At 41.7% G+C, this 19220-nt stretch overlaps 1 protein-coding gene across 1 annotated transcript in view; it reads right to left on the bottom strand.

The window, feature by feature from the left end:
• Window positions 1–19220, bottom strand: part of RPTOR (regulatory associated protein of MTOR complex 1) — a 321297-nt gene that overhangs the window by 61644 nt on the left and 240433 nt on the right. The window contains exons 21-24 of the mRNA XM_035104148.2: window positions 10810–10928; window positions 3080–3183; window positions 1719–1902; window positions 12–122 (exon numbers count right to left, since the gene is read on the bottom strand). Coding sequence (XP_034960039.1) covers window positions 12–122; window positions 1719–1902; window positions 3080–3183; window positions 10810–10928 — 518 coding nt within the window. The remainder of the gene's footprint in view (window positions 1–11; window positions 123–1718; window positions 1903–3079; window positions 3184–10809; window positions 10929–19220) is intronic.

Here is a 19220-nt window from a genome sequence, read left to right as displayed (position 1 = left end):
GCAGACTGTACCTTCATCACCGGTTGAGCAAAATACTTGGCACTCCAGTCGCAAAACCCCGTCTGCATTGTTGCTGACATGAAGTTTTTATGCCCCACGGCATCATCGGCATCATCAGCTGTCTGTCCAGAGAAAAGTGAGGAAACAAAGGTACACTTTGTGCTTCAGTTACAGTACCTGCACATCTGGTTTCACTGAGTGTATAGCACATCAACCACAGTAGGACATCACCATCCAATAATAGTTTATTGGAACAACAGCAAAAAAACCAAAACCCTGCCAAATCAGAAGATAGCCTAGTATATTATTTCTGAAGCTAATCGTGGCGGAATGTGGCCATATTTTGCTCTCAAATTTCACATGCCACAGAAGTTGCTATGCCCTGTAAGGAAGTATCTTGTATGTATGTGTCAGAGGTTCTTGCGGCTACTTTTGCGTAACAACGCTCCACACCTGCTTGTCTTTAAGGTATTTTTTTATTGTGCATTCTATTTACAGTGCAAAGAGTCTGGAAAACATGTCTGCTTAGTCTGAGTCATATTTGTTTGAAAGAAGCATATGAATCTAGGCCTTTGTAAGGAAATCTATATATATATATATATATATACATACATACTGGCCTAGTGAAATGTACAATAATGCTGTCTAAGAGGCAGAGGCCTGTATTCTCTAGGGTGCCAATTTTAATATTGAACAGGGCACCTATGTCTTCAATAGAAGTATAAAAGGGAGAATTTCAGAAGATGAAGCTTCTCCCACCAAAATGGCAAGAGAAACTGGCCCACATTCAAATATCCTTTCTATGAAAATACTACAGAAAAAAGAATCCCGCTTCTAAATTGCATCTGGTAACCCGAATGGCTCCTGAGACTTAGGGCTGCAAGTGTTTCCCCTTATAGTAAACACTGCAGAGAGACAGAGCCCAACTGAAAGATCCCTGACATATGTACCCATCTCAAAAAGGTTTTAAAACACTAAACCACAGTGTTTATTGTGTAAGCTATAAGTTCACACAAAAGCGTAGCTCATGAAGAAGTATTTCTCAACATGCATTAACAGAATTAGGTTACAAAAGGAAACCATATTTTCAGGGAAAGAAATTGCATGCCATCAAGAATGGCAAAATATGCAGTGAAAAAGAGAGGCTGGAAAAGATTGTAGGCATAGTATCACATTTCTAGCTGCCAGAGATTTTTCCTGTATCACATTATTATACTAGGTTATGACTATCGTATCTGAAGGACTGCCTTCACTTTTACTTTCTGCTCAGACTGAACTGATCAGCACCGGAACTTGTATTCTACATTTATTTTCTTGCTGCATTAGTCACTGTATGGTGTAAAGGTTTTGTTTTGGAATAGGACTGAAGGACTCAAGCTATGAAGCTCACCTTAGGCTAGTCACTATCTCTCTGCCTACCCTTCCTTCACAGGTCATTGCAAGGATAAAACTAGGGGGAAAACAATTTAAAAATCTGTTATATGCAATGAATCTGTTGCATTTATTGTCTTTTGTTTTGTTGCTGCTGGTGGTTGTTCTTTTATTTTGATTTTTTTTAAAGCTGTAAAGCTAACAACAATAAATAAATAAATATCTTATTCGTATTGCCAGGGTTACAGGAAAAATAAAGATGACATAGCAAAAACAGGTGGAGGAGAAGCAAAACAAATGAGAGTTATTTCAGGGACTAGAGTACAATGAGACAGGGAAGATCTTACCTGATCTGGGCCCTTGTCAAACATTTTCCTTGTCCTAGGAAACTGGTGGGAGTGTGGAGTGTATTGCACCCCCATGTTGCCCACGTTTGCAGGCCTTACAGATGACATGTCCCGGTTGACCGGCTGCTTTGTCACATCATTGGTCAAGCTGGAGCTACTGGTGCTGGTGGTAGGTGGAGATCCTCTGGAAATGGGAAATCAAATATGGGTGGAAATATTGCTGTACTGGATACTGTTTTACCAGCAGAGTAGGAAAGCAGACTGCCGCAGAAGATGGCCTTTTGCAACTACAAATTTATGTTTTCTCTGTCACTTTCCACTTTATTTATTCTTGTGGGTAAAGCCATTCTGTTTTTCAGCGCTAGATGCTTTTCCACACCCCCCCCCAAAGTGGTGCCAGTTAGCCTTTGGCCAGTTGAGATTGTAAAGGGGGAAACGACATTTGAAATTAATGTTGGAAATCCCTGCAGAAGCGTTGATGCAGCAGTTGTAAAATCCTGTCCCCCTATCTGCAACTAGTGTAGGGTTATCCCTGACGGAAGGGTTACTAAGCACAAATGAAGAATCTATGTTCTGAGAAACTTTTTCTACTTCTAATTAGTACCTACCGTAAAAGCCATGCATTATATTTGGTGCATTACCCCTACCCCACAATCACACAACCTGGAACTGAGTCAGACCATAGGTGCATCTAGTTTACTATTGTCTACTCTACACTGACTGGCAACTGGCAACAATTCTCCAGGGTTTCAGACTGTGATCTCCCAGCCTTATTTTGAGATAACCAGGGCCTGAACCTGTGCAGTCAAAGCAGATGCTCTACTACCAATTTATGGTCATTCAAAAACCAAGAAAAAATGTGTATCCTATAATGTCTGACGGGTAGCATTTTAAATAACTGAATATAAGTTTCAGGAAACAGACAATGCAACAACTTCCTAATACATTCTCCTAGCCTCAGGAAAAAACCACACATTTGTGTCACATTTCAGACATTATAGGATGAGATCAACACTTTTTCCAACACAAAGATTAATCTCCTTCTTTGATGGCTTCAACATAGGACACTGTATATGTCACTTCTGACTAACTTTTGGCAAAGGGATTTGAAAGCATCTCTAATGTGGGATGAGTCAGGGTCAATTTAGAGGGATACTTTTGCAGCGCTGCAGCCTTCATTGCAAGGATTGTCAGATCAGTTTCACAGAGTGAGAAATTTGTCCTAAATTGTCCCCTTATGTGAAATATACCATAGCTTACCTCTCCAGACAGCTGAATGTCTGCATGGTACACAGATACACATTGCTCCTTAAGCACAAAATCAGCTATGAATAACAAGGGATTTAAGATGTAGTACTTACCCCACTTGGTGTATGTGCATGCCCTTGTTGGTAGGACTGGCTGGGGCAGACTGTGTGAGAGAAGAAGTATCAAGGATGCGCTGGGGGCGGGCATTTACCGTCGCCTAGGAAAGAAAGAATGGAAAAACTGAGAAAGAACAAATGCCAATCATAGGAATAAAATTATTTTTACCACCAGGAATAACCTTACTGAACCTCAATATCAATGGTGGGAAGTGGAAACAGTCTTCAGCATTGCTATAGCATTGCTATACAACTTAAGATATATGCACTTACCACATAAGGCAGACATGGCCAAACTTGGCCCTCCAGCTGTTTTGGGACTACAACTCCCATCATCCCTAGCTAACAGGACCAGTGGTCAGGGATGGCGGGAGTTGTAGTCCCAAAACAGCTGGAGGGCCAAGTTTGGCCATGCCTGACAAGGGTTCATCTGATGCCTATTAATAAAAGGTTCCAAATTCATATGAAAGATATAATATGTTAACATTTGCATTGGTGCTTTGGGGGCAAACGAGGTTACCTTTACAAAATGAAAAACTCATTAAAATGACTAATCTGACCAAAATGCCAAACTAGAACTTGATGCCTCAGCAAAAGTTCCTTCCAATATATTGCGGCGACAGATTTCCAGAAACTAGAACATTCAAATCTGCAAACAAATGGACATGTGTGAATGGTGCTTTATAAAAGTAGCTTAACCCACCTGAAGCCATAGAGGGAATAAAATTCCCTCCACGTTCAGGGGAGAAAAACTACTTCCTGACCTCATAACTGGAGTCACTTCCCTCCAAATTTGCTTGAGATACTGGGCTGGCGTGAGGTAATAGATTCTGAAGCAATAACTTCAGAAACAACAGCAGCAATAACTTTAAAACCAACAACAACCATAACAACAAAGAAGCAGGAAAATATGTGCAGCAGCTCTTGCAATTCCCAAAAGGTATTCAGGTAAGCTTCTTTCACTGCCTTTAGAAATCTTAGGCAAGGGAGGGATGGGAACAACAGGCAAAGAAGTGTGAAAAACCAGGCTTCTTATTCAGCAGACACTTCACTTACAGGGGTGTGTCAAATCCAAAAGAGACTGAGACTATGGGCATTAAGATCTCTGCAGTTTGTACAAAAGGTGTAAAGAGCCATTGACAAGGCATTTGGGAACTTGGGGAAATAAATAGCATAAACAGCAGGCCATTTTCCAGTTGTACCTGCATTTGCACTTTACACCCAAAATTGCTGGGTGCAAACTGGATGATTGCAGCAGCCCTGCTTGAGGGCACATATTGCCTCTCTCCTTCAGATTTCACCTTGTTGAGACAGCCTTTTGAGGCAGTTTTCTTCTCTCCTTCCCAGCTCATTAGGAAAAGGATCAAGGCCATCACTAGCACCATACCCTTGATCGGGGAAATTGCAGTTGGTGTAGTAACAGCCACATCAATAAGAGTGAGAAGCTGCTGCTGGAACAGCCAGCGTGACAGGTTACATTTCGGGATCAAATTGGCTCTCCACCATGTCTTAGATGGCTATGGAATTTGTGCAGCAGTAAATTATATTTTTGAAAGCCTTATTGTCTAACGCTTATTCCCCTGCTGATTCTCTTCTGTTAAGGACATGCAGAGTTATTAAAACCCAGAACCTTTATATGGTCTTCTAGGACCAGACAAAATATTCTTTTCCCTCTGACCCTCAGCAGTGGTGTAGGCTAGTTGAATTTTATAATGGACCAATGGCTGTATTATAGCTCATCTGATGCTTCAAGATCAAGTGTATCATACTTCACATCTTTTCAGGAACGTGGCAAGTAGGAATCTCTGTTAGAAACGCTCTGGAGTATTCATACCATCATTCCAGGTGCTAAAATATAACATAATATTTTTACAACCACATCAGAATAGTTGTCCCACTGCAAGCCCTCTGTGATAAATGAAATTTGCTCAACAGCAAAAGCACAATTCAAGCTATGCTGAGTTGTCAAGTCATCCTAAATTATTAAAAGCAGAGATGAGAGATAAAGGTTGTATGGTCAGTCACTATAATGAAATGCCATAAACTAGAACCTAGGCAATGATGTAATGGTCTTAATTTTTTCATTTCCAAGGGTTTAAACTTGACCCTTTTAAGTTCACTCCCTTAGAAACAGGTGCTTTGGAAGCTTTGAAAGGAGATGAGGAAGACACCTATGCAAAGTTCACCTAGGCACATAGCAATGGCAGTTCAGATAGAAACTCTTAGTAACTCCTGAGGATTCAACAGAAAAACCTAGAGCTAGTTCACACATTCAACAAATATGGGAAAGTGGCAGACATTCAACTTCTAACATAAAATTTAAAGAGGAAACTGCTGGTTTTTTCATTCATGTTGAGATGCATGAGATCTATTATGACTTCAAAAGAATAGATTCAAGCACAAGCTGCAAACGTTTATGAAGTTTACTTACGATAAACATATGAATCGACACTTTATAATGAACCTTTGCTGACCTATCACAAGTGCAGTTTCCCTGTCTGCTCAGCAATACCAGTAATCATCACGAGGTAAACACAATCAGTGCTCAGTGTTATGTCCGCACTGTTTCATGGGGCACACAAGAGGTCACTGCAACAGTTCCTTTTACTATATGATAACTGTCAGTTATGTATCAAACGCTTAAGTTTCCACTGCATTTCCCATTCCACCAAAGAATGCTGAACAACACCCTGCCAAAAAGCGTAGCCATTTTCTGTTGTCTTCTTTATGGAGCCAAGAAAATGCATAGTACATTCTGGGATGTGATCCAGAAATTCTTGTGTGAGCAGAAAACATCTATTACCACCAGGTTAAAAGACTATCTGAACAAGTACACCAAATGTGAAATGCCACAATTTATTTATTCTACATGATGTTGTAAAAGCTCAAAGAGTAAGAGACACAAAGGATGAATGGCAGGTGAATAATTGGCAGCAGCTAAAATCCTTGGCCACAAAGAACATTTTCTGCTCTGCTCCCGTTACTATTTCCCAATCCCTGGTTTCTGCAGTCACCCATATTTCCCTTATCATATTTGCAAATTCCAAGGCCATCTGGACTTGAGCTATCCCAAACTTCTTTGACTGTAATGGGATATGGCCCCTCCCCTCCCAAGTCTGAGGACCTGCACAATTGCCATGGGTTTCCCTTAGCGATATAACCACAAAGCATTTGTGGAATTCATTTGTAAACTAAGGAAATGGTTCACTCCAAAATATGGTGATGTATATTGTATAAAGTATAAACAGAAATGCAGGTTGTGGTTTCCAGAAATATAATGAAATTGTTATTTACCTGGTGATGCTATTTATCTACTTGCATTTTGACGTGCTTTCGAACTCCCAGCTCCTGCCAACCTAGCAGTTCGAAAGCACGTCAAAACGCAAGTAGATAAATAGGAACCGCTACAGCGGGAAGGTAAACGGTGTTTCCGTGTGCTGCTCTGGTTTGCCAGAAGCGGCTTAGTCATGCTGGCCACATGACCTGGAAGCTGTACGCCGGCTCCCTCGGCCAATAATGCGAGATGAGCGCGCAACCCCAGAGTCGGTCACGACTGGACCTAATGGTCAGGGGTCCCTTTACCTTTACCTATATTGTATAAAGTATAAACAGAAATGCAGGTTGTGGTTTCCAGAAATATAATGAAATTGTTATTTACCTGGTGATGCTATTCAAAGGGAACACTGCCCATCCATAATTATGATGAAGAAGTCACAATATGACTCTTCTTCCTCCACCTCTGCCTCTAGAAACATGTAGCACATGTGTGTACCAACCATATAAAATGTGGTACTGCCTAGACACCTCAGCTTCTATCATATCAAGTTTGGCACTTTCAAGATGGAGAGAAAAGGCAACTTTGACAGAGATGGTAGATAATACCACTATTCACTATTTGCTGTCCCTTGCTTGAGCTCCCTTTGAATGAGCATATATAGCCACTTATTAGAAGACTTCGTTTCTCAGCCATGTCAATGCCACTAGTTCAACAATGATTTAAAGTACAGTGGACACTCGGGTTGCAAACGTGATCCGTGTGGAAGGCACATCCACAACCCGCAGCTTCGGAACCCGCAGCACTGTGTCTGAGCACGCACGGGTTGCGATTTGGCGCTTCCGCGCATGCGGCGAAACCCAGAAGTAACCCGTTCGGGTCCTTCCGGGTTCATATGGTGCGCAACCCGAAAAGGCGCAACCTGAAGCGTCTGTAACCTGAGGTATGACTGTACTATCATACCAAACCCATTAACTGATTTGGCAGCAGCAATTGTATAACCAAAGTGAATGATGGAGAAAAAGTAAATCATATGGCCGAGTAGCGCTTCCTATTATATACCATCCATATATATTTCCTGGAGGGCAAGAATGGCATGTTCCATTGTAGATCTTGTCCACTGTGCAATCCCGTTACACCACACATGAAAGTACATCAGCTTTAATTCCAATATGTGCAAATAGCCAGAGGCATCATTGAATAATTCTATTATTACATTGGTTGAAAGGAAGAGTTTTAGAAAAATCACCATGGGAAAAATTCACCATCTTAATATGATGATGACTCAATCTGCAGGCTATTCTTGCTAAATCACCCGGTTGCAAGAAAGGATTACCCAAAACTGTCATGCTCATACTCTATTGTATCTAAGTAGCAGAAACCTGGTCTAAGGGTAAGTACACTGTATATGTGCATCCATATTGTTGATACATATTGTTGATTGCTTTATCTTACAGATTAAGTGTAACAATGATATGAGGAAGAACAGAGATTTAAAATATAAATCTCTCCCTTCATTCATTTCGGGTATCAGGAACATAATTTTTCATTCCTTATCCTTAAAGTCGTCTGCTACAGAGTCGTAAAACTACCCAAAGACATTTAACCAATCAGCTGAGATTAATCAGTGGGTCATGGGTGCCAGTAAATAAACATTTTAAAAGAAAAATTAGCACTGTAAGGAGAACAACGGGTTTAAACATGACACCTCTGAGCGCACTAAAATAGTGACATCTCTCATGGCACATTTAGCCTCAAGTTCTTGAGCTACATTGTTGGAATGAATAATCAGCAAGAGATCTCACCTCATGTTGGACTGGCTCATGTTTATTTGTTTGTTGGAGCAGCCAGAAGGGCTTGAGCCAAGAACATAACAAAGACAATATCCAAATAGCCCCTAGCTGCAATCTAGAGAGAGTGATGGGGGAAGTATTTTCAAGAGCAAATATTATGTAAATGTTTAGGTAGTGCTTTGTTTGTGGTAGAAGATTTGTTATCACAAGTGATTTCCAAAACAGCCCCGCTATCAACACTATTTGAGCTAATAATTCCAAAACCAGCAGTGATGGCAGCCTCTGGAGTGAAACACACATCATCCTTGCAAAATGAAGAAGAGCAATAATGGTGGTGCTTTTAATCCATACAGGAGAAGTGAGGAGTGGGATGGGGTGTCTGCATGCTGACTCACATGTACTAGATCACCTGCACTGGGCAGCAGTTGTGGCTTCAATCTGCAATCCAGTCTTACTCTCACTTGCATAATCTAAATGAGTTTGCAAAGAAAATAACCAGAACCGCAAGTCAAATTTACTAGCTAGACATGAAAGGAAAGCTCCATTTACAGGGTTATTCATGTTACATAATTCCATTCCTTCTAATACCTACTACCTGATCAGCTGCCTCTAGTACCTTCCTGCTACCGTGTTTCCCCTTTTTTAAGGCATAGTCATAATATAAGCCATGGCAGGGTTTTTATGCATTCGTGAAATGTAAGACATACCCCGAAAATAAGACGTACCTTGTTGCTTCCCTTTGGAGCCTCAGAGAGGCTTGAGACCAGATGGGAGGGGGCCGAGGCAGAGCGGTAGCGGGGCGACTGGCGGCGGCGGGAGCCGCACTGCCGGAACGTTGTGGGCAGCATGGCCCGAAGCAGAGCGGCGGCGGGAGGCAGAGTGGCAGCGGAAGCCCTGCTGCCAGAACATTGTGGGCCGCATGGCCGAGGCAGAACGGCAGCGGGGCGACTGACGGTGGCGGGAGCTGCGCCGCCGGAACATTGTGGGACACATGGCCTGAGGCAGAGCGGCAGCGGGGCGACTACGGTGGCGGGAGCTGTGCCGCCGGAACGTTATGGGCCGCATGGCCCGAAGCAGAGCGGCGGCGGGAGGCAGAGCGGCGGCAGAAGCCCTGCTGCTTGAACATTGTGGGCCGCATGGCCCGAGGCAGAGCGGCAGCGGGGCGACTGATGGCGGCGGGAGCTGCGCCGCCGGAACATTGTGGGCGGTATGGCCTGAGGCAGAGCGGCGGCCGGAGGCCCGCTAGCCCTTCCACACGATTCTGGAGGCTTTCCTGCAGCTGTTTCTCTGGGCCGTCAGGCTGCAATTTCACCGAGCCCCTCCAAGCCACGGCGGCGGCGGCGGCATTGGCAGTTCTTTAGGAACTCGCAGATCTGGATCTCGCAGTTCTTTAGGAACTCGCGGAACCAGATCGGGCAAAACCTGGCGCGCAGCGCAGGCGCAGGACAAGGGGCGTGATCCAGCCTCGGCAGCCCTAGCGACGGCGAGGGGGGAGTTACGAGCCTGCCGCTGGATGAAGCAGCCCCACCCCACCCCCTGCATAGTCTCCGGAGCCAGATCCCTCGGCAGGATCACTTCCCGCGAAGAGGAGCTGCCGGTGGAGCGCAGGGAGCCTGGAGGGGTGGCGAGGAGGGCAACCTGTCCGTCTGCCCGCATCCCTCTCGTAACTGCTGTATGGTAACTTGGCAAAGAGGTTTCCCACCTCATCGTCCCTGCAGGCAGGCAGCCACTTTAGAGGGGAGAAGGGCAAGGGGGAGGGAGTTCATTAATGTTTGGAGAGTCAGCTCAGGAAGGGGACAAAGGGAAGGCTTTAAAAGCATCGCGAACGGGGAGATATTCATTTTTTCCCCAGCAAGGTGTCCCAATGCAACGGCTTGAGTATCTCCTCTTTTACGTTGCAATCTGCGTCAGTTTTTGCAACCGATAGGGCTCCAGCACCGGCGCCCAGAGCAGATCTATCCATAGACAGTTCTTGCTTCACAAAACCCGTAGCACCGTTTTTTAAAAAAAAAGACACCCCCTGAAAATAAGACACCGTGTGTTTTTTTGAGGAAAAAAAGTTATAAGACGGTGTCTTAAAAAAGGGGAAACACGGTAGCAGTTGCCTATTAGGCTCTTCGGAGGCTGTCTGGGCATCTACTCTCCTTTTACTTTCTCCCCTCAGAGGGCAGAGTTCCAGAAGGCGAAGAAGTGCAATGTTAAGAGTTAAGTTTCAACCCCTCCACAAAAGCAGAGCTGAACTAGGATGAATACCTGTATATTGTGTTTTTGGGAAGGGGACTGCTGCAGGAAATCAGAACAAGTTTATTAATGGGATTAAGGCACATTCAATCTAATAACATAATACATAATTTTAAAAATTTTCCCTTTCCCCCTGTATGACCTGTACCCGATTTAGATTGCAAGTTGTTTGTTTGTTTGTTGCAGGGTGTGGAGAATTAACTATTTCTTTTCATTTTAAGTGCTATTCCTCAGGCTATAGTTCTTCGATTAAAGTAGACTATAAATAAAAAGTAACAACCAAATAAGCAAATTTATGTGAGAATCTATTCTACAAGCTCTCACTGACTGGTAAAATTATTACAGAAAGCCTTCCAAAAGGAGAAGTGCAAGAGCCATTTATTTATAGTTTGCGAAATCTTGAGAACTCAGTAGTTTACCTTGTAAGCAATGCTGTTGAGCACTTTCATAGCCAAGTCTGAAACATCTGGGTACGGGTCAGCAGCCAAATGTAAGAGGACTCTCCAAATCTGTGTGTAAACACTGTTGAAAGAAACTCCTAGAAGCAAAAGGGGGGGAAAAAGGAATGTATTTCTGAATTAAATCCTATGGCCAATTTATCATATTATATACTGATCTTATAACTGTGACAATGTCCCAGACTCAGTACAGTATTATTTACGGTTATTATTTATATAACGGCATCAGGATATATGCTAGTTTGCAGAATATCACAGACAAACGATAAATCCCTGCCAGAAGGAGATTACAATCTCTTTAATTAATGAGTATGCTTTCAATTTACTACTAGACATAGAGACTGAGAGGTCAAATTATAAATGCTAATAGAGTCTAGTTGTGTGACTGGCAATGATTCCTGGACATGTTATTTTACTTGAATATGGGCACATTAGCAGTCTCAAATAATCTTCAACCCAGATTAAGACTGTATATCATAACTGTGACAGGATCTTTGAAAGCTGAGCTTCCTTATTCATTTAAGATAGATGTTGTAATATGATGACAATGATTTAAAAAACAAACAAAACAGTCATAACTAATTGCTAATGAAATGGTACTGTTATTTCCCCAGGAGAATATGAAAAACAATACACATTGGAAGTAAAATTCGTCTCATCAGTATTGTGATTGCACCTAACATAGTTTTTACACAATGTTTGGGGCAAAAGAATGACTTCTGATAGTTTAGTTGTCAACTTTTGCCCAATGACTTAGTCAGATGTGTGGACTAAGCCCTCATTTATGTGTCTGCCTTGGTTAAATAGGTCAGATTCCTTTTGATAGGAAAAAAAAAAGCTTTCAGGGCAGAAGCCTAACTTCTTGACTTTTCACTTGCTCATGCAGATCAAATGATTGTTTGATTGCCTGACAGAATGGATTTAGCAGTACATGTTCTAGGAAAACTTAATACTAGCTCCTCTTCACCATGTCGCAAAGGCAACCCTGTTTCAAACTTCATGGTCCCATTCCTTTTCTGTATTTACCCAGGTCAGATGTGTGAGATGTTGGGGAGGAAGCCACTTCAATTACTTCAGTTTGTAGGTAGGTTACAAATAAATGTACAAAGGGTGATATCCAAACTAAGTCATAATCAGGTAAGATCCACTGAAATTAATGGACTTGAGTTACTTATCCATTTGTTTTGAATGGTCTGCTCTGAATAATACAGATAATCATCAAAATGTAACAAACTACACCCTGGCCATTGCTGCAACCATGCACAGCAGCATCTAGGCATCTCTTCCCATGCTTCCTAGTCTACCTGGATACAGCCAGGATTAATGAATGTGGTGTCCTCCAGATGTTTTCGACTGCAACTCCTATCTGTCCCAGCTAGCATGGTCAATAGTCAGGGATGATGGGTGTTGTTGTCTATATTATCTGGGAGGGAATGGCTACCGCAGCCTAACTCTTCCTTTGCAATGTGATACCAAAATTTTTACATTCCCCTGTTTAAAACTTGCTCTCTTGCTTAGTACATTTCAATTAAAACACCATGCTAATGCACAACAAAACATTCCAAAACCGTTTTAAATTATGAAACCATACAGTATACAATAGGAAAATACCGGTAAATGCAGGAGAATAACAACAACATTCCATCTACCAAACTAAGAATTTTCAGTATTTCGGTTTGAGTTATTTCATCTTGGGCATGTTAAAAGCCCTCCAAAACTGGGATATCCATCCCAATGGAGGACAATGAACTAGCCAGGTAAATATATCTGAGCAGAGTTCTAGATGTGTGGTGCCACTATTGAGAAGGTTCAAGCGTTGTTTCTCGTGCGTGGAACCTCTGATGGGTATCTTCAAAAATGCCTTCCTGGATATTAGCTTATGAAGGCATTCCCTTCTGATAACCAGGAACAAGGCCATTTAGGGCTTTAAAAGGTGAAGACTAGCACCTGTCTCTTATTTGTTCAATGGATGGTTTTTAAGCTGCTTGCTGTTTTACAGAATCATAGAATTACAGAGTTGGAAGGAACCCCGAGGATCATCTAAGTCCAACCCCCTGCAATGGTGACAGCTTGTGATAATTTCATGGGTGGAAATGTGTGCTTTTAGTTATTATTGTTGTATGTTTTTAGTATATGTTTACTACCGTGTTTCTCATATTATAAGACAGGTCTTATATTTATTTTTTCCTAAAAAAAACACACTATGGCTTATTTTCAAGGGATGTCTTATTTTTTTCTTCCTTCTCCTGCTGCGGCCGGCATTGCTGCTGCACCTATCACTATGTCTTATTTTCGGGGTATGGCTTATATTCCTTGAATGCTTAAAAATCCTGCTATGGCTTATTTTATGCGTATGTCTTAAAATATGAGAAACAGGGTATGTAAGTTGCCTTGAGATTGTTGGGTATAAGGTGACATATATATATATATATATATATATATATATATATATATATATATATATATATACACACACACACACACACATACATATATATATATATATATATATATATATATATATATATATATATATATATAGTGTGTATATATATATATATATATATATATATATGTCACCTTATGGGTGGTTTTCAGCTATCACATCCTGTGAGCACAAAGATTTCTGCTTGCACAATGGGATTCCTCCCTCTCTCCTTCTCCCATGTGCAACAGATTTAGGGGCTGCACAAGCAGAAATCATTGTGCTGATAGAACGTTCACATAGTACTATGCTAGATACAACCCACTGTACCCTGTGTTCCCCAACGATGGCCTCACCAACAATACTGTATATGCAATTGTTTTACTTCTGTCCTCACCAGCACCAAACTCCACTGGTTACCCTAAGCAGAACAAGTGTTAAAACTTGTCTTGGATTACTACACGGTTACCTGCTGCCCTCATGCTGGTAAATCACTTTCATACCACTTATATGGGTCCATGGTGGAACATCTGCTTTGCATGCAGAAGGTCCCAAGTTCCATCCCTGATTTTACCAGGCAGAGCTGGGAAGGTTTGGAAATCTTGGGAAAGCTGCTGTCAGTTAGTGTAGATAACAATGAGCTAGATGAACCAATGGTCTGACTCGGTATAAGACAGTTTCCTATGGTCAATCATGGACCTAAGATGACACGAAGAGGTATGGGAAACTGTCTGAACAAAGTAGATTTTTCCATGTCAGCCACTGTTTGGCCAATCTTGCATGCAACTGCTATTCCCTCCCTCTTGAATTAGAATTAAAGCCACCAAAAGACTACTGTGTGGGTACCCTAAATAGCTCTGACTTTTTAATGAATCATTGCTCTTTTTTGAATGATGAGGCTGGCAGTGAGGAGGTGAGGTGGGGCTTCACAGACACCTTGGACACCTCCACGCAGAGCTCAGACTGGGGATTCCATAAGAGCACAGCCCAAATGCTGCTTCATCAGCAGCCATCCTCAGATTGAACCTAAATTAAGATTTTCAGCTCTGTCCAAGTAACTTGCTCCACCAACTGTGTGAAGAGACTTTTTGTTTAATGGTGTGCAGCCTGCTTTAGCAGTCATGGACTCTGACTGAGTGTGGGAGACAGAGGTTCCACTGAGTTGAATCAGAGGAGGACAACATGACCTTCTTCGGCTATAGAGGTACTGGCACAATGGGCTTCTCTTGTACAAATGCTTCTTAGTATGTAATATGGGGTTGGCCCTGAGAGCAATTCACTCTCCCATCTTGAATCCCCAGTCTCATCCAGCTGAAGAAGGGGAGTGGCTTCCTGTTTCCGGCAGTGAGAAATGGCTGACTCCCACACAATTGGACTCAGCCATGCCGGTTATTCAGGATTGATATGGGGGTAATTAGCCATGGCAGACTCCCCAGGGTGGGGGAGGACTGTCTCGTAGACCCGCAGACCATCCGAGATTGTCAGCTTGCATCAAGGTGCAAGCAGCAGGACACTAGGTCCCAGAGCACGACACGACTCACTCTTCAAAGTCACTCTCATAGCCAGAAATATCTGTTTGATAAAATAATTAGATTTGGACAATAAACAGACATAGTCTGGACTGAAGAAGACTGAAAAAACCCCTGCAGAACTGCACAGTCCCTGGTGTTTAAACTCAGACTTCAAAGAGATTCTCATCATGGTGTTTGGATTACGGAGGTGACTGGTATGTTCTTTCCCCCCCTTCTCAATACCTACAATTGTTTTTCTATACCAAGCCTCATTAAGAAACCTATTTTTTAAAAAAAGTACAGATGGGCTTCTATTTATAATTAAGTATTCAATTGTGCTTTCCTTAGACTTGAAAAACATAAAAGAAGAAACAAGAAGAAACAAGATGGCGCTTGTTAATACTGCATGACGCAGCACGGAAAAATGAGAATTCCTCCCTTTTTCGAGGGAAGTGGGAAATACTTGCTAGCTGACTTTATCATGACTTGAGACAACAATTTGGGATAACATACAGTGCATCTGTTTGCAGAATTTCTTCATTATGAGCGAGAGAGAAGGCTAAATGGATGTCTAGCAACCCCCCTTCTAGGGCCCAGAGGGGGGGATTGTGTGGTCTCCGGTAAAGCTGATCGATCACCAAATGACTTATATCTGTGGAATACAGTTCATTTACATTGCAATATTGCAAACAGTACGCTCAAACGACAGGCTTGGACAACAACCTGGATTGGAATAATTTAACAACTTAGGAGTTGCTGCGTCATTAAACTTCAAACGATAGACTTGGACAACAGCCCGGATTGGAAGATTGGAATGAAGTCAGGAAAAGCTACGGTGGCAAATAGACAGTTGAAAAAATATATATACACAAATAAAGCTGTACTCGATGGATGAAAGGATATATGATTTCTGACATGATTGAGAATCGCATAGCCAGGGACGGAGAACTTTAAAGCGTTAAGATTGGAATGTGGAAAATATGAGAACAAAAAGAAGAAGGCAGGAACGGAGATATTGGAGATATACTTCAGAGGTCCAGACTATGGGAAGCCCGGAAAAATTAATAATTAATCATTTGAATTGTAATTTGGTTTTTTTATTTTAGTTTATTGTTTTTAATTGGATTATGATTATGATTTGATGGATATGTTAATTGGTTGTTTTTATTGGAAAATAAATAAAAATGATTTTTAGAAAAAGTAAAAAAGAAGGGGAGTCTGACCCCAGGGTCATGACAAAGCTCAGTATCTTCTCACCCTAACTTAGTCTAGAACTTTCTGCACACAATTTGCATCTTTTGTTGTGCCAGACTTTGAGATCATAGAACAAACCTGACTTTTGTCACGTGTGTTCTGTAAGGTGCAGGGGGGGAAAATGATGAAAGTCAAGAAGATGCCAGCTGTCAATGCATCATGCAGCTTGTACCACCAGGAGAGCTCTCTACAGCCCTCTTCTCCCTGATCAGCATTCTGCCTCCTGTGCTCTTAGTTCTGTGCAGAAAGTTACATAAGGACTTCTGGGAAATCTCAACTGTTTGAGATTCCTTTTAAAGTTCATGAAAGACCAGGGGTGAGGTGGAGAAGGAATCTGTGTTTCAGTATTCCAGCACTCTGTACTAACACACACCAGCACTCTCTTATGACAGAAGAAGAAAGAGCGAGCTCACACAAAAGACTTGGTTTTAATATATCTGATCTTTTTTTAAAAACGGAATTTGCCACTGCAATTCCTCATTCATTCACTCACTCGCTCGCTGAGGAGAACAGAGGGGGTTTCTATGAAGAATTTTTTTGACACATTAGAAAGAGTACCCCCTACCTCCCTATACATTATTTTGTTTTATTTTATTTCCCCCCTTTTAGTGAAAGGATTGCTCATAGCACTGATTCACATGAATGACGCATCCAAAATTGCTTCTTGTCAAGCTTGAACCAACTGAGTCAGTGTGCTGATGAAAGGAAATACTAGCAGCGGCGGGGGGGGGGGGAGCTGCTCTACGTCTGCATAATGGAGTACAATAATAAATAAAAAAGGGATGCAGAAACAAAGCATGAGGAAGGAGTGTTATACGCTTCAAGTTCATCTAAAATGACAGCTCTGTAATTAGCTGGGCCAATTCAACACTGGTTAAATGGACCTTGCAGTACAGAGTTGCAAAATGATTCCTTTTAGCAATGAACACGGAAAGTAAATTGCCTTCTTCATTGGCAGTTTTTGGTTTTTATTCAGATGTGCATGGCTCTTCATTCAATTTAACAGCCATGATTAGGGCAGTACAAATGGTTTACATCTTTCTGCCTCACCACGCTAAGTATTGAAAAGGCCATGGCACACAAAAGTTGAGATAGCCGTGCTGTCATTTAATTTCCCACCAGTGCCTGGCTTAGTCAGAGATCAGAAGCTGGAGGAATCCAACACTGCAGTCCCTAGTTGCACAACTATGGATGGGGCCAAAATTCAGAATTTCCTCCATGCTGATTACAAACTAACCCAAGTTTGTCTTAGCTCATAATTAGCTTGCCTAAGTATCATTCATCTTCATATTCCCAGCTGCTTTCCTACCACCCCAAAGTTACTGAGCTGGGGAGAGGGGAGAGAAAGGGTAGGTAAACTGGAGCTAAAGAAAGCTAGGGACACTGAAGAACCCACCTTTAAGTTATTACTGTGACCCTGCAACCCAGCAGATTAAATCAAGTTTAATTTCTTGTCTTGATGGTTTGAGCAGGGAGGAATTAAGAGCTACAGATCCCAGCATTCCTGGCAACACAACCGTGTTACCAGGAACAAAGTGAGAACCTTTTCTGATGCCAATTTACCTCCTCTACACATACACCTGGTAAAATTGGGAAAGGCCACAGGGAAAACTAGTATGGTGGGAAGCTGGCAAAGATATCCCATACGGGGGCCTGACCTTTCCTGGCCTTAGAAAAAAATATCTGAGCTTATCGATAGTTATGGGGCATGGGACTCAGTGAGAGTGAATATCCATATGACATGCGTAAAATAAATTTTATAAAAATCCACCAGCTATTATTATTTTGTTGTGTTAACAAATTTGCTCTTTTGTATCATGCATATTTTACCAACATGACAGGCAATTAAAGTAGGACTGCAACATTTAGTGAATTAAATGGTTAACCAATTTTTATTTATTTATGAAAATGGTGCCCTGACCAACCAACCAGCACATTTATTTCTTTAACTTATTTTATTTTTAAGTGCAAATATAAAACCTGCTGATAGCAAGCGCCATCCTTAAAGGAGGTACTCCCATTTATGCCCCCTAAAGTGTATACAATTAATTTACTAAGATTTGTTTAATTGGGTGATACGCCCGATGTTTCATCTGCTTTAAAATGAGAGCACAAATGACTTGTTAAATCTGCATGTGAGAAAAGCAATCTAAGTATGCATGCTTGTGGCAACACACTTTTCATTTTTGAAAAGTTTCCCACTTTTTCTTAAGCCTAACCAGTGTGCTGTAGTTGCTAAAGTGCCACTCTAGAACCAGGGAGACCAGAGTTAAAATCTCTGCATGGCCATAAAGCTCCCTGGGCCAGTCACTCTCTCTTAGTTTTATAAACCTTTAATGTTGTGTGAGGTTAAATAGCAGAGGAAGTAAACTGGACAGTGGATACTGACTTGAGCTCATTGGAAGAACAGCAAGATATAAATGTAGTAATAATAAAATGTAATAAATGTTATCTTTCCTCTCCTTTGCATCTCATGTTTTACCTTTTCTCATCCTAGCCCCACAAAGACCATAACTTCACTCTCTGAACAGTTACATTATTCTGTAAATAGTATTATGTATAGGTGGATTCCTAAGTACACTGCTTACAACTCCCGTTTCCACATCAAATCAGGCAAACCCCAGGTTTGATGGATCCTGGAGGTTTCAGAAAACTCATTTCCAAGGCAAACCACATTTTGCTTGGATAATTGCATTAGCATAAAAGCACAAATACAGTATGTTCAAGATGAGAAAGGGCTAAAAATGGGATTCAGGTATCATTTGGATATGTAGCAAAAGGTAGACCTAAGCACAAAATTTGGTGGAGCTGCAATGTTCTAGACAAGTAAAATGCCTCACCCTGACCCACTTATGGGAGTGCTATGGCCTCACATAGACTGGAAGTGGGGTGGGGGAGAGGATTGTTAAAATGCACGAGTTTGCAGAGGAGAAGCGAATTTATGCATATTGTGCTAGAACAGGGTGAGCAGAAATCAGATCAGGATCTAATGGTAGATCACTGTGTGATTTGAAGTAGATCAACACAGATTTCTGACCCCCAGCTGTTTTACAAGGATGACAACAAATTGACTCCTCGCCCTTAAACTATATTGAAAGAATGAAGAAAGCTGGAAAGGTGCGTGTTTGTGTATGTGTGTATAACCAAAACTGATTTTTGTGTAGATTGATGGTGAGCTCAGT

Source organism: Zootoca vivipara, chromosome 2 (genome assembly GCF_963506605.1).
Source record: "Zootoca vivipara chromosome 2, rZooViv1.1, whole genome shotgun sequence".
Lineage (NCBI taxonomy): Eukaryota > Metazoa > Chordata > Lepidosauria > Squamata > Lacertidae > Zootoca > Zootoca vivipara.
Note: the sequence above shows the minus strand (reverse complement) of the source record. Positions and strands in the feature narration are given on the sequence as shown.